The sequence below is a fragment of the Numida meleagris genome, chromosome 7 (genome assembly GCF_002078875.1).
Source record: "Numida meleagris isolate 19003 breed g44 Domestic line chromosome 7, NumMel1.0, whole genome shotgun sequence".
Lineage (NCBI taxonomy): Eukaryota > Metazoa > Chordata > Aves > Galliformes > Numididae > Numida > Numida meleagris.
In genome coordinates, this window is record NC_034415.1 from 5,304,613 (window position 1) to 5,318,683 (window position 14,071).

Below are 14,071 nucleotides of genomic sequence, written 5' to 3' on the forward strand. Positions count from 1 at the left end.
TAAAAAACCCTTATTGGAGCACACTGATGATGGCTGAAAGCACCGCAGGTGGTTACTGCTTCTACAGATATCAAATAATCCATTGTGCAATGAGCAGAGCAAGGTGGAAGCTGGTATCAAAGGAAATATAAGGCACGTCTCTGCTCTGCTAAAGCCACATCAGCAGGTTGGGATGTCATCCAGCCCAGGTACCTCTGGCTGTTCAGAAGGGCCAATCCAGGCACGCTTGTTTAGCCCAGAGCACACACTTTACACCAAAACATTTCTTGAACAGGCAAACAGGTTGGCTCCATTTTTCACTAGAGAAAAAGACTAGAAAGGTGGAATTGAAGACACACAGCAATGCATCACACACTGAACACATATATAGAGATAAAATCACCAGCTGGCACCTTTATACTTTGTTATAGCCACAGCTGAGAAAGGTCCCAAATTCACAAGGCACAGAGGTTACACCAATTTACATTGCTGTATATTATATATATGTGGGAGCTTTTGACGAATTATCAGGCAAGGAGTCAGGTGGCCAGCAGAAAGCTTCCCACGCACAGAAGCCACTTGGCAAGCCTGCAGCCCTCCCCATCACCCTACCAGTAGAGCACAGTGAGGAGGAGAAGGAGTGGGAGGAAGAGCATCCCCAGCACCAGCAGGGTGGGGAGGGTACTGGTGGCAGGGGGGGCTTCACGTGTCCTCGTGGGCTTCAGTGTCCGGTCCCACTGGGTGAAGATGGCTCTCCTGGCCCCGCTCCACTTCCCTGGCCCTGTCAGGCGGAACTGGTAGGGGCTGCAGGGGCCGAAGAAGACCTTCAGGGCCAACCGTGGGTCTGTCAGCAGGAGCTTGAGCATGTTGGGCTTCGCACCGATAGCTGAGGTCAGCTCGTCCATGTAGGTGATGTAATCGGTCTGCAGCGTGTTGCTTGTTCTGAACCTTTGAGAGAGAGGGTAGAGGAAGAGAGGGGCTGCTTTAGCATTTCTTTTGACATGACATCTTGCCTTCTTTCTGCTTGAGGGGACCCTCAAGGGAGGAAATCCTCCTTAAATTCAGACACGTTCAGTGCAGGGTCAAAATAGCACAGGCATTTGGCAGGGAACACAGACAGCTCTCTGTGCTCCGCAGCCGTCTTTTCCCACGACATTAAAGCAAGGAATGGGAAATCTGCTCTCCCACAGAGCCCCAAGAAGGGCGTGACGTGCCCCTTGTCAGCCTGGGGAAGGTGGCACCTGTCCCTGCTGTCCCCCAAAACTGGGGAGTGGTGCTGGGCTGGGGCACAGCTACATATCACTCCTGCTGGTGGTGGTGAAGGGATCTGGCTCTCACTGCAGCGCTGTGCTTTGGAACTTCCTGCAATGCAACAGTTTCTAAGAACAACAGAAAACATTGCTTGGGCCAGATTCAGCTTCGACCATATTCATATTTTCAAGGTATTGCTTCACTATAATATGAGATACGCGCAAAGAGGGGGGTAAACAAGACCTTTGTGTACTTTATGAAGCTAAAAAATGTTACTGAAGAATGAGAATGAGGGAATGTTCTGTTTTTGCTGGGGCCTCACTGTTCGTGCGAGTGAGAAATGTTTTTTTCAGACTGATAGCACCCTGCAAATGCTGCAAAGCAGGTTTTTCAGACAGGAAATCTTACCATCACAGATTTTCTGCACAGATTTGCCCAATTCAACCTCCCTGGGGCAGGTGGAAACCTGAGAACTGACTCTAGGAAGCTGGGTAGGACCTTCCTGTGTCGGTCCCCATGGGTTTGCTCATCTGGGACATGAACGGGGCATTTCAGAAAAGCCCCCTTGCAAGGGACTTGCCCCTGTTGCAGCCCTCCCCGTGCCCACATCCAGCCCATCTGGGCTGACATGACAGCAAGGATTTTCCTCCTCCCTCCTGGGCAATGTCCCGTGAGCTGCACCTACCATTTGACCTTATTTCTCTTCTTCTCCTCTATGTCCTCCAGCATCTCGCTGACCGGGGGGAGCGTGCAGAGCCCTGGAAAGAGCAGTAAGACTGTCAGCAAAGGGTGATGATGCCCAGGAGATCCCTCCTGCAGCAGGTGGGGTGTGCAGGAGTCAGCTGAATCTCTTCCCTTCGGTGTCAAGACCTGAGCTTGGATCAAACTTGGGCACTGGGGTTGTGCCCAACAACAGGATCCCCCTGTCCTTTAGGTTGTGTGGTGTTGCCCAGGTAGCTGCCCCACCACAGGGACCTCACTGCCATCTGCAGTTGGTTGATAAGCGACCTATTCCCCATGCTGCAAGGCGGCCCATCCCAGGGAGAACCTGTTTCTGGTATTTCCAGCACTCAGGCGCTGCCCTCATTTTTAGTTTGAACCTGTATATTGCTGATGGGAAGTGCTACTTCTCATTTAGGGACCTTAGCTCATTCACCTACCCTGAAACACCTTGATTGCCCAGCGGCACTGGACGTCTGCTGTCGGGATGGCGGATCCAAAGGACTGGACCAACCCAATGACTGCCAGGGTTGGCTTCTCCAGCTGAGGAGGAACAATGCATTTGTAGAGGGCAACCTCGTTGTTCCTGCTTTCAATGACAGATTCATCCTCCATGAAAGGAAAGGCGTGAGAGTAACCAGTGGCAAAGACAACCACATCGACGTTGTCCTGCACAGTCCCATCTTCGAACAAGACTGATGTTTCTCTAAATTCCTTCACATTTGGCTTTATCTGCACCACACCACAGGTGATGCGGCTCAGGATGTCATCGTTCAACACTGGTTCCTTGCGGGATGCTCTGCAAGGAAAAAGCCTGAGGTGGCTCCTGCTGCTGGCCCTGGACATGCTCGGTCCCACCCTGCCTGGGATCAGCACTTCTGGTGGCTCTGGGGACAGATGGTCTCATGCTTACCCATCCACCGGCATTAGGCCTAAGTCCTCGTGCTTGTACTGCTTGTTCATGCTCCTGACATAGAGCCAGTCACTGACTGCCTTGGGGAGAAAGTTATCCAGCCACGTCCAGAAGCGGGTGATGAGCACCATGTCCCAGGGGCAGCCGAAGTTCCAGACACGGCTCATCACCCAGGAGCCACCTCGGGAGCTCAGGTAAACCTGGGGGATGATGTGGCAGGGGTGAGACACCCCCGTGGTGGCCACCAGCTGCAGCTAGCCCTGGTGCAAGTCCCCATACCTGCGAGGCCACGGTGCTGAGCTCCACAGCAATGTCACAGCCAGAGTTGCCCAAGCCAACCACCAGCACCTTCTTCCCTTTGAACTTTTCTGGCTCCTTGTACTCCCGGCTGTGTAAGTAGCAGCCTTTAAACTTCTCTATCCCTGGGAGCAGGAAGACAAAAAGGGATGTAAGTCATCAGTGAAGAAGTGTGACTGTGTTAGCCTTGGCTGCTCCCATTCCTGCAGGAGCATGTCTAAGAGTTGCTCAAAGCAGAGGGACGCTGCAAACCTGCAGATGGGTTTTTGTCTCTGGATTCATTCAATATTTAAACAGAGAGGAGCCACAGCTCGCAAGAACAGGATAACTTTGTGTGGCATTTGTGTGCCTTAAAGGTACAACTCCAACACAACCCTGAGACACCAGACGAGCCACAGTCCATCCACATGGTGTGTCTTTGTGCCTTTGCACCAGTAAGTGATGGGAAAGCAACATTAATTTCTAAATCAGAAGGTAACAAAGAACACAATGGGAGTTTTCCCAGCCAATCAGTGTCCCAAGACCTCAAATCCTCCAAACAGACCCCCAGCACTAAATATTTCTCATCATAGAGAAGTTTTCCCACTGCTGATCCTGTAAGCAGAGGCAAAATTTGCGCACAGCATTTGTACTAGAAACCTTGGGAAAATGCCAAAAGAAGTGCTTTATGAAACCCTTCAGTGAAGAAACTTCTATTAAATGGAAACACTCTGCAATAATTTTTCCAGGAAATATTAGCATTGCCTCCAGTAAAAACGTCCCTGCTTTGACATGGTTTGGTTACAGAGTCTTTTTTCTTAAAAAAAAAAAGTTTTGATTTCCTAAGCAGAGCTCACCCCTAAAACCAATCTTTGATGCTGAAAAGTTTTGGGTTTTCTGGGGGAGAAAAGAAACCCAACGTTTGAATGTAAAGTGCACCCCAGGCTGCATGACAGTTGAATCGTGTTCATATAGCTTACCTGGGAAGTGGGCAAGGGGGAGGTTCGGGTAGACATGGTGCCCAGTGCAAACCATAACAGCATCAAAAACCGCTGCCTCTTCCTTCCCGTCTCTTCGTGTAACCACCTCCCACTGCCCTGTAGCACTGAAGTCAGGGCGCTTCCTTATCTTGGTGACCAGAGTCTTAAAGGGAAAGGATAAAGGTTTGGGAAGCTCTTTGGGAGCCCCACAGCAGCCAGGTCCCCACCAGTCACAAGGTCACAGACTTAGCACTTATTTTGGATAGAGAAAACCCACCGGTGTCCTCGCATTCCATGTGATTTTCCACCCCCAGAAGCAATGGTTTCCCCACGTTGGTTGGTTATTTGACGTTACCCAACCAGAAGCCGGTGAGACCCAATTTAACAAAAACAGTAAGTTTTTTCCCCCAGGATGTATACCCCAGGATTTTCTATGAGACACAGCAGCGATGTCCATCCCTCCTACCTTGAAGCGGATGTGCCGGAGAAGGTCAAAATGCTGGGCGTAGTCACGGATGTACTGCTGGAGCCGTGTGTTGTGTATGTAGTTGGGGTAGTCATCGGGGAAGGGGAAGTCGGGGTAGCACATCATCTCCTTGCAGGAATTGGTGAAGACGGTGCGGTAGATGCTGGCTCTGCCTTCCTCTGGCTTTTCCTGGAGGGAGAGGAGAGGGGAGGGCTCTGGTTAGAGTGGCCAGTCTTGGGCATCCCAGAAAGTCTTGAGCCACAGGCATCTCCAACCTGGAGATGACCTTACCCAGTGTCATTTCTACTAGGAGAACCTCAGTTTTGGGGGCCTGAACCACAGTGTCTGGCCCTCAGAGTGATGTCTTCACCTGCAACCCACCTCCTCCCATGCTTTCTATCCCCTCCTTGCCTGGCCAGGTAATTCTCAGCCTGTCCTTCCACTCAGCCTCACCAACCAAGCCCAGAAACAAGGGCACTGAGTGCCCCAGAGGGTCATCCCCAGCCCATTGCTTACCTTCTTTTGTGCACTCATGGGCTTTGTGGGCTCATCCCAAAGCGACATACATAGTACATCCCTATAATAAGCTCAGAGTCCTCTATGTGTCATAATGTCTTCTGCATTTACCTTGTAGGAAGATCAGTTCTGTTGTTGTCTGGGCTTAACCTTGGGCACACTCACAGCTGCTGTTTTCAACTTGAAGCCTCTCTTCTTATAAACAACACTTGCAGAGCTCAGAGCGATATTTCTCTCTGCTTGGCTGGAGCACACAGGGGACATTGCAGGCTCATTGCTCACAAGGGAACGAAATCCAGGCACCATCCACAGCTAAGATAAATACTTTGTGAAACTGCCCTAAATCTGCTCTCCATGCATCTGGTCTATGGGCCAACAAGCTTGTGACAGAGCAAGGGTCACATCCCTGCCAAAACCTCAGATGTCCCATGTACAAGATGATCCAGCACTGTTGTCTGGACACCAGGACATTCTAAGCAGCTGTCCTAACGCTGCTGATATTTCTGGCTGGGATTTATGTCCCCAGCTTTGCCCAGGTGGTGTTAGGGGATGGACACACCTGCAGCAAGGAACAGCAAATTTTGGGTTGTCACCTCGCTGCGGGTTCACCTGCTCAGTAGGCAGAACACAGCAGATGTGCAACATTTACCACATCTTTAACAAGTTGAAGAGATAATTAATAAAAAAACGTTTCACCCAAGCAGAACTGCCACAAAACTTTGACTTTTCTGCTGTTAAAATTTGCTTAAAAATACACCCAAGGGAACTTGAAGGAAACTGAAGAACAGAAAGTTACTTGCATCAAAACAAAAGAAAACAAAAAAAGAAAGAAAGAAAAAGAAAAGAAAAAAAAAACATCAAACCCTGAGCTCTAAGTGTTTCATTACACTCTTGTCAAAATAAGAGTCTCGCTGCGTCTAGAGGTGTCAGTGTTCCAGCTGTCCCCAGAAGCAGCAAGCTCAGATCAATGTCTTGCTGAAGTCACTCTATACAGTGTTTTTCCATTCCAAAAATACTTTGGGCTGAAAATTAAACCAACTCCTCGTGTTTCTAGTGATAGAATCTGGGGGTGACCCCAGGTAGGGCCCAGAGGAACACCCCAAAACCATCAAGCGTAGTAAGTGACTCCAGTGAGTGCAAATGTGCCCTGAGGGGCCGTGAGGAGAGCATTCCCCAGGCACTTAGGAGTTGGTTACCCATCGCCCAGAGCTAACCTGATGTCTTCACCCCTCTACCTTAATGTCTTATTGTGGTTGTTTCCTCCACTTGAGCTGCCCTTGCAGCCACCACCCCCACAAACTCTCCTCTAGCCCCAGACTGCCACAAGACCATGCAGACCAAGCCCCTCACCGTGTAGCGCCAGAGCCCCCCGATGTCCTCGCTCTGCTCGAAGCAGGTGGGCTCCAGCCCCTCTTCCAGGCAGCACTTGGTGGCCGCCAACCCGCTGATGCCTGCGCCCACCACGGCCACGCGTCGCACCATTGTGTCCTGTGGGTGGGAGAGCGGCTGTCATGGAGCCATGTTGCGCTCCTAGGCCCAGACTGGCCCCACACAACACCTGTAGCCTTTTCGTCTGTCCTTGCTTACCTGTGCAGCCCGTGGTGCCTCAGAGCTTGGAGTGGGAGCTGTGGGAGGAGAGGATCTGCAGCTTCGAGGCGTTTCCTGCCAAGAGCGAAGCTTTTATCTGGTACGGCATGGGAGGCAGGGCCAGAGCCCTACGGCAGTTTGGATGGCTGCCTTCTGCTGGGTGGACTTTAGCAGTCCCACAGCTGCAGACTCAGAGCTCCTGAGTTAGGAAATCAGGCGCTGGGCTGGAATTGTTTCTAAGAGAGAGGCCAAAGTCACCAAGCAGCTGCCCCCAGCACCTCCGAAAAGCACCTCCAAAAGCAGTGCAGTGATGCCCAAATCACCGAGAGCAGCTGAGGGAAATGGGGGCTCTCATTTATAGGGGCCACCAAGGAGAGCGTCTGAAGGTGGGCTCATCCTCAGCCAGAGAAGAGACGGTGAAATAAGGAGCCTGGAACCAATATACGGACAGAGTAAAGGTGATGGAAGGAGAGGCAGATCATTGTGGGACTCTGGGGTTTGTACCCTGCCTTCTCCCCTTGCCTCACAAGCATTGCCAGGCAATTTCCAATCACATCAGCTCCCCAAGCATGGGCCTTTCTACAAGCGACTCACTGGCCAGGCTCATTTTCTAGAGTTTCCTATGAACTTTCTCTGGAACACATTTTCCCTCTGTACTCTGCTCTGGTGAGGCTGCATATCAAGTGCTGTGATCAGTTCTGGGCCCCCCACTACATCAAGGCCCTGGAGCGTGTCCAGAGAAGGGCAGTGGGGCTGTGAAGGGTCTGGAGCATAAGTCTGAGAAATGGCTGAGGGAACGGGATGGGTCAGTCTGTAGAAGAGGAGCTCAAGGGAGACCTCATCACTGTCTCCAACTGCCTGAAAGGAGGCTGTGTTCAGGTGGAGTCGGTCTCTGCTCCCGGGTAACAGCAACAGGATGAGAAGTGATGGCATCAAGTTGTACCAGGGGAGGTTAAGGCTGGATATTAGGAAAAACTTCTCAGAAAGAGTGGTGGTGCATTAAAACAGGCAGCCCAGGGAGCTGGTGGAATCACCGTCCATGGAGGTGTTCAAGGGAATGAACATCAAGAGTTGTCACACTGAGTGACTTGGTCTGAGTGGTCACAGGTATGGGTTGGTTGGACCAGATGATCTTAGTAGTCTTTCCAATCTTAGTGATTCTATGATTTCCACATTGCCTCAAATACTCAGTTCTAATAAATGGGTCAAATATTCTTCAGAGGACGTCTATACAAAAGGACAAAACACAGGCAAGCACAGAGAAATCTGTTTGCAAGCCCAAATCCAGCTCTGCACTCCCCATCTTTGCCTCACTGCAAATCCACCCATCAATTCCTGGCCTCCACTTCAAATAAAATAGAACAGAGAATGCCAGCAAAATGATCGAGCAACCAACCAATCAAACAAACAAAAAAAGAAATAACTAATTTTTCCACTGTCTGGCAAACAGGTTTGGGTTTCAAGGGGACAGTTTTGGAGCCATGATTAAGTGGACTTAACGCATATAACCTGCGGAGGTGGCCTGTTGGATTCCCAGCCCAGAAGAGATGCGGCTCTTCCCCATGACTCCTGCAGGACACAAGCTGGAGGAGGATGAGTTCTGCAAATTAAGACATCTGTTAGCAAATGACACCTGGGACCAAGGAGAGGATGGCAGTGCCTGCCCCATGCCTGGCATGAGGATGGCAGATGGAGGGCAGCAGGAGTGCAGGAGGAGTCAATCATTACCCAGTGACACAGCTGCCAAGCTTCCGGAACAAAAAGGTCAAGGACCTATTGACTCATCATTTCCCCGGTGCCACTGTCCTCAAAAAAAAAAAAAAGATTTTGGATACTTTCCTCTCTTTTTCCTCTCTAGAAAGAGAAAATAAAGAGAAGGAAAAGGATGCAGATATGGGAAGGCAGAGGAAGAGAGAGAAGTTAAGGCGTGCAGAAGTCTGTAAAAACATAATAAAAATCTTAACGTTTCTAATGGCACCAAAGGTAGCTCTGCCCAACATCTGCAGACTCCTATTTGATTTTTTAACAAGCGCTACAGGAAAGAAGCAGCAGAGAGGAGCTCTCAACCTTCAGAAGAGCAGTATCAGATGGAGAAGGGGTCTCACTTGGAGAAACCTACTTTTCCAGCCCAAAGCTCTCTTTCACCAACAGCGTGCTGCTTAGGCTGGAAGCGGATTGGAGCAGGTGTTGTGGTGCAGCTGAGGTGTGAAAGCTGAAGGATGAATATCAGCAGATGGGCAGGACAGGAAGGATGCTTTGGGCCCATTGAGGAGCTGCTGGGGAGCACAAAACCCACTGAAACCATGACGCTGTGGATGGGCTCCTGATGCTGCTGGCAGCAAGAGATGAGCAAAGTTTCCAGAGGCACCGCCACTGCCTTGCAGGGCCCCTCTCGTCCCACATCCCTCACCCTTTGAAGCATAGCCCCATTGTTCACCCATCTTTGAAGTGCCAAATGGGAAACATCCCAGCAGTTCTGTGCGCAGGGACAATAAATCAGCAGCTGGCATCAGCATTGAGGCGGGCGGCAACGGGCACTAATTGCATCCCTCTTGTTTTTGGAGGAGCAGTTAATGATACATTTTTCATTTCCTTCTCCACATCCCTCCTCCTCATTTTTGTTTGTGTGCAAAATCCTTCCAGGAAAGGGCTGCAAGACCTTGTGTTGCTCTACCAATTAGCTGAAATCCAAGGCAACTCTCCTCTTCTTAACCCTCCTCTCTCAACCCTGACCTAGGACAGCTCCTGTCCAGAAGACCCTAGGACCTTTTCACCCTGCAAGTGCAACCCAAAGCATTCCAGACAAGGCCAAATCCCCCCAAAAGCCCATGAGATCTTCTTCAGGTATAGCTGTGTCTGTTTCAAATACATGTCTCCGTGATTAAAGCTCTCCTCTAACTCCCACACCACCACCCAGCATCGATGCTGGATGCCCTGTAGACCTCCAGTCCATCTCCTTGCCTTCACCAGTAACCATCCATTGGCAGATTCTCTGTCCTTAATTTTATCTCCTGCCCACATGTTATTTTCCAGGGGTGCTGTCTGAATGTAGGCAGGATCCTCAGAGCACCGAGGAATGGCTGAGAGCATCAGGTGAAACCTCACCCACTCCAGTGTCGCTCACACCCAACTCTCATCTCCACTGCAGCTGCCGGAGGCCGCCCAGATCATGGCTCTGGGGTGAATGCCCAAAGGCACCTAGCACTTGGGAAAACAGATGAGATTGTCCTTTTCTTGAGCAATCACCTGGCAAAAATATGTTCCAATGTTTACCTGACTTCTGCAGTACTTTAATCCTTACACAACCTGGCAGGAGGAGTGGAGGACCCAAGGACATGTGCACCAAGTGCCTTTGCTACAACATAAGTAAAGTCCTGCTCTTCTCAGTGACACAGAAGGGACTGCTGCCACGCTCATAACAGCTTCTAGGGCCAGAGGCACCATGGTCATGGGCAACCCACTGTGTTTGTTCCATGTATCCAAAGAGAAGCTGTAGCTGCCCCACCCCTGGAGGTGCCAAGGCCAGAGCCCCATCCCTGGATGGGCCCTGGGCAGTCTGATCTGGTGGGGGGCAGCCAGCCCATGGCAGGGTGTTGGAACTGGGTGATCTTTGATGTCCCTTCCAACCCAAGCCATTCTATGATTCATCCTAAATGTCTGCCCCCAGCTTCACTTTTTGCAGATTAATGTGGCGAAGGAGGAACAAACCCAGCCCTCAAGCAGAGAACCGGACACCACGGGCTCAAATCTCAGCACAGGACGCTTTGTGACCAAGCCTGCCTGAAACAGCTTTTCTAGATTTAACAACCGCATAATTCCTGCTAATTAGCCAAATCCCTTTTGTCCTCGGGAGAGACATACCTGTACAGAAGACATCTGGTTCTACCACCCAGGAGCAGGATGGCGGAAACTAACTCCTACACCTTGCCCTCACCCCTCCTGCCCTAGCAGCATGGATGAGTAGAGCTGCAAGCTGACAGGATGAGGTGGGGCAGCAGCTGGAAGAGAGGGGTTCCTGCAAGCTGGACATCTCCAGTTGCTTCCCCCAAAGCAGAGCAGGACATTCGCTCACACCCTCATGCTTGGTTCTCCCAGGGCATTGCACAAGATCCCATTTCTCTTTGCAGATCACAGCTGCTCCCCAGCAGCAAGGAATCAAATTGCCTCATTATGGTTTTAGGACTACTAACTGCCAGTTACAAGAAACCCAGCCAAAGAAGACAATGTCTCTCTCTCCTCCGTGAAGGACAACACCAGCCCTGGGGATGGTCTCTGGGTGCAGCAGCCCATTCGCACAACGCAGGGTGGGTGATTTTTCTTGCCCTCTCCTCCTTATGCGTAGACTTGTTACAACATAGCCATTCATGATGCACCAGCCTCACTGAGAGCTGAAGAAGCCCACATAACACCCTGATTTTTACACCCATTCTCACATCGCAGCCAGCTCTGCCCTTTCGGGATGCTGACCCACTGCTGTTCCCGAGGGCCCAGCCTGAAGGAACTCAGCTCAAACTTCTGGCCTGCTTTTGTTTGCCCTACAGATTGCTCCCTTCACACTGTATTTGGTTACCTGCCATACATCTGTGGGAGCTTTTCCCTTTTATAACTTCCTTATATCACATATCCAGGATCAGCACTGCTACTGCTAGAACACCTTTATGCTTGTATTCTTCATCCTGCTTACTTTACAGGCAGCCCATAGTCATTTCCCATGCCCCTCTCCTGGGCAGTGCTGGAGGTCAGACTGGTTTTGAAATGAAACCACCCGACTCCTCGTTGTGCACAATGAATGGCTTTGAGCAGCAACACGTGACACAGCCCCTTCTTCTTCAAGATCTGCTCTCCTCTCTGTGCCAGTTGTGTTCCCCACGCGCTCCCTGTGCTCAGGTCAGTGGGCAATTCCAATGAGCCCATCCCGAGCTCCAGACAGCTCAGGCTGATCTCCCTCTGTGCTGCAGGGATATTACTAAATCGTATTTTTATTGCTGTCATACTGGTAAAAAAGTTATGCACTTCAGTGCAACCATTAACTATAGTCACCACTCATTTGCACAGAATCTCAAACTAGATCTGGATCTGCTCCTCTGCTATCAGTCAATAAATCTCTCCAAGTGCACATGGACCAGACAGCAAAGCGAGCAATCACTCATTTCTCCTGTACCTACTTTTCGCTGCCCCAGCAAATTGCTTTTCAAACAGCATTTTCTCCATTTTGGTCGATTGGTGGTGTCAAACCATGACAGGTGGGTGCCCCATTCCTGCAGACACCCAAGGTCAGGCTGGATGGGCTCTGAGCACCTGATGGAGCTGTGGGTGTCCCTGCTCAGTGCAGGGAAGTGGGACCAGGTCCCTTCCAACTCAAACAGTCCTATGATTCTGGGACCCAGAGCTTGTCCTTGGGGTTTAACCCTTTGTAATCTCTTACCCATGTAAATCCATTCATGACGTTATGGGGTATCGGCCACAATGTCTGCTGTGAGCTCCCCTGTGGAGTTTGCTGCTCCTATAGGACAACGGCCATTTGGATTAAAATATCAATTAACTTGCTGGATTTTTGAGTCCCCCCTGGACTCCGAGTCCAAGAGGTGCAGAAATGCTTTGCAGGTTCATACGGCTCTTACGGGTGCATTTGTTCCCTAGGTTCCATCACCGCTTGCACACTCAGCAAGCGGCGGTCGTGCGGGGCCGGGACCCCTCCGCCCCAGCGCCGGGAGCGGTCCGCGGGCGCTCAGCTCCCCCTGGCGGCACGGGGAGAGTCCGGGGCGCAGCAGGGCCGGGGCGGGGAGAACTCGCGGAGATGTTTGCGCCGTGATTCCAGTTAATTCGCTCCGATGATGCCTCCGAAGGGAAACGTTTCTCCAGTCGGTTCCAGGCGACTTGGGCCCAAGCCTGTTTTTCATAAGGGCCGGTGAGTGCAAACAGACAGGGCCCTTCCATTGGAAGCAGGCGGCGTGAGATATAATTAAAGAAGTATGCGCTGGCGTTTCAAAGAACCGTTTTCAATTACTGCTATTTTGAGAGCATTAAGGGGAAATATCTTAAACAAGACCGCTTCAGAAATAGACGATGTTTATCATTAGCTTTGAAATAACATTTGACTGAGGTTTCCATGCGCCGGATCTGCCTTGCGTGGCCACAACAGGGCTGATGCACTGCGACGTGGGAGCAGGAGCGCAGGTCCTGGGGAGAGGTCTTCTTTCCCTATGGAAAATACCCTCCTTCTCCGATTGCCCATTTTTTTCATTTATAGAGTCATTCAGGTTGGAAAAGAACCCTAAGATCACCAAGGCCAACCCCAACTCCCCCCGCCCCCACTGTGCCCACTGACCACATCCCTCAGTGCCACATCTCCACGGTTCTTGAACACCTCCAGGGATGGTGGCCCCACCACATTCCATACCAACACCCACAGGTTCATCACCACATTACCCAGCAGCTTGAGGTCAGTGAGCCTCTCCAAGCTTCCTCTGGCCACACACAAAGTGGGCGCATCCATGTTCCCTCAGTCTTCCAGATTCTCCCAGCGCTTTGGCCGCTCGGGCTCCTGGGGGCCCCCTAAAGCCTTCATGAAGTCAGCAGCATGGGAACTGCCTAGCCATGGAGGAGGGCTCTCCACTGATGTCTGCCCAGTGAGCTTGTGAGGCTCAAGCAGCAGAAACGCTGGTCCTCACAGGACCATGAGAAATCATTTCCTTGCGCTATTTACAGCAGCTGAGGACATTTTTTCCTTTCGGAAACAACGCAATGAGGATGTTTCTCATGGCTACTGAGAAAGGGGGGGGTCTACTCTGGGGAATAGTGTGAGATGGGGCAGCACCACGGCACATCAAAGTGAGCCCAGGAGGCCAAACCCAGCATTTTGCTGCTCCCATGTCAGAGTGCAGCATTGATGGCTCCATTGTGGGCTCTCCTACATGGGATGAGCATCAGCAGGCTGCAGGGACATCCAGCAAGTGGAGGCATCGACAGACAGCTCCTCTCCATGTGCCTGGGCCCAGAGGCATTTCCGAATCCACGGCTGCTGGACCTGAGGCACACCTGATGGCTTTCCTGTCCCATCAAGGCTCAAATGATCCCTGCACACTCTGTGCTCAGTTGGTGGAGCTGGACATGGGAGGCAAGCAGGAGCAATGCCTCCTTTCCATGCATGATATTCCAGCCCCTGTAAAATCCAAGGGGATTTCGTCATTGGTACAATTCATTCTCCATCTTCCCATGGAGTCTCCAGTGCCATTCCCAGGGCAGTTTCCCACTTCTGCTGTCTGCTTCCAGGCACACAGGGGCCCAGGCCCATTTCCCCATCTCCACTCCCATCTCCTTTCCAAGCTCCATTACCATTACCATCCCCAATCCCATCCCACCACCCCCAACCAGCCTTTGGTG

At 51.2% G+C, this 14,071-nt stretch overlaps 1 protein-coding gene across 3 annotated transcripts; it reads right to left on the bottom strand.

Annotated features, from left to right (window-relative positions):
• On the bottom strand, positions 368 to 13,343 carry LOC110402841 (dimethylaniline monooxygenase [N-oxide-forming] 3-like). Of its 3 annotated transcripts, XM_021405370.1 has the most exons (11): positions 13,118 to 13,343; positions 8,198 to 8,288; positions 6,689 to 7,118; positions 6,452 to 6,589; positions 4,586 to 4,774; positions 4,120 to 4,282; positions 3,143 to 3,285; positions 2,864 to 3,063; positions 2,391 to 2,749; positions 1,916 to 1,988; positions 368 to 927 (listed from the first exon to the last, which is right to left on the bottom strand). In XM_021405370.1, the coding sequence occupies exons 4-11, from the start codon at positions 6,581 to 6,583 to the stop codon at positions 588 to 590; spliced, it is 1,599 nt and encodes a 532-aa protein (XP_021261045.1). In that variant the 5' UTR covers positions 6,584 to 6,589; positions 6,689 to 7,118; positions 8,198 to 8,288; positions 13,118 to 13,343; the 3' UTR covers positions 368 to 587. The 3 variants fall into 3 exon arrangements, with proteins under 3 accessions (XP_021261045.1, XP_021261047.1, XP_021261046.1); XM_021405372.1 differs by lacking the exons at positions 6,452 to 6,589; positions 6,689 to 7,118; positions 8,198 to 8,288; positions 13,118 to 13,343 and adding an exon at positions 5,213 to 6,433; XM_021405371.1 differs by lacking the exons at positions 6,452 to 6,589; positions 6,689 to 7,118; positions 8,198 to 8,288; positions 13,118 to 13,343 and adding an exon at positions 5,102 to 5,198.

Bases quoted from the DNA above. Each gene is read 5' to 3' on its own strand.
- LOC110402841 (XM_021405370.1), bottom strand. From the start codon at position 6,583: ATGGTGCGACGCGTGGCCGTGGTGGGCGCAGGCATCAGCGGGTTGGCG. The intron at 3,286-4,119 runs GTAAGCTATATG...TCCTGCTCCCAG, and splicing joins CCCCCTTGCCCACTTCCCAG to GGATAGAGAAGTTTAAAGGC. The intron at 2,750-2,863 runs GTAAGCATGAGA...TTTTCCTTGCAG, and splicing joins GGCCTAATGCCGGTGGATGG to AGCATCCCGCAAGGAACCAG.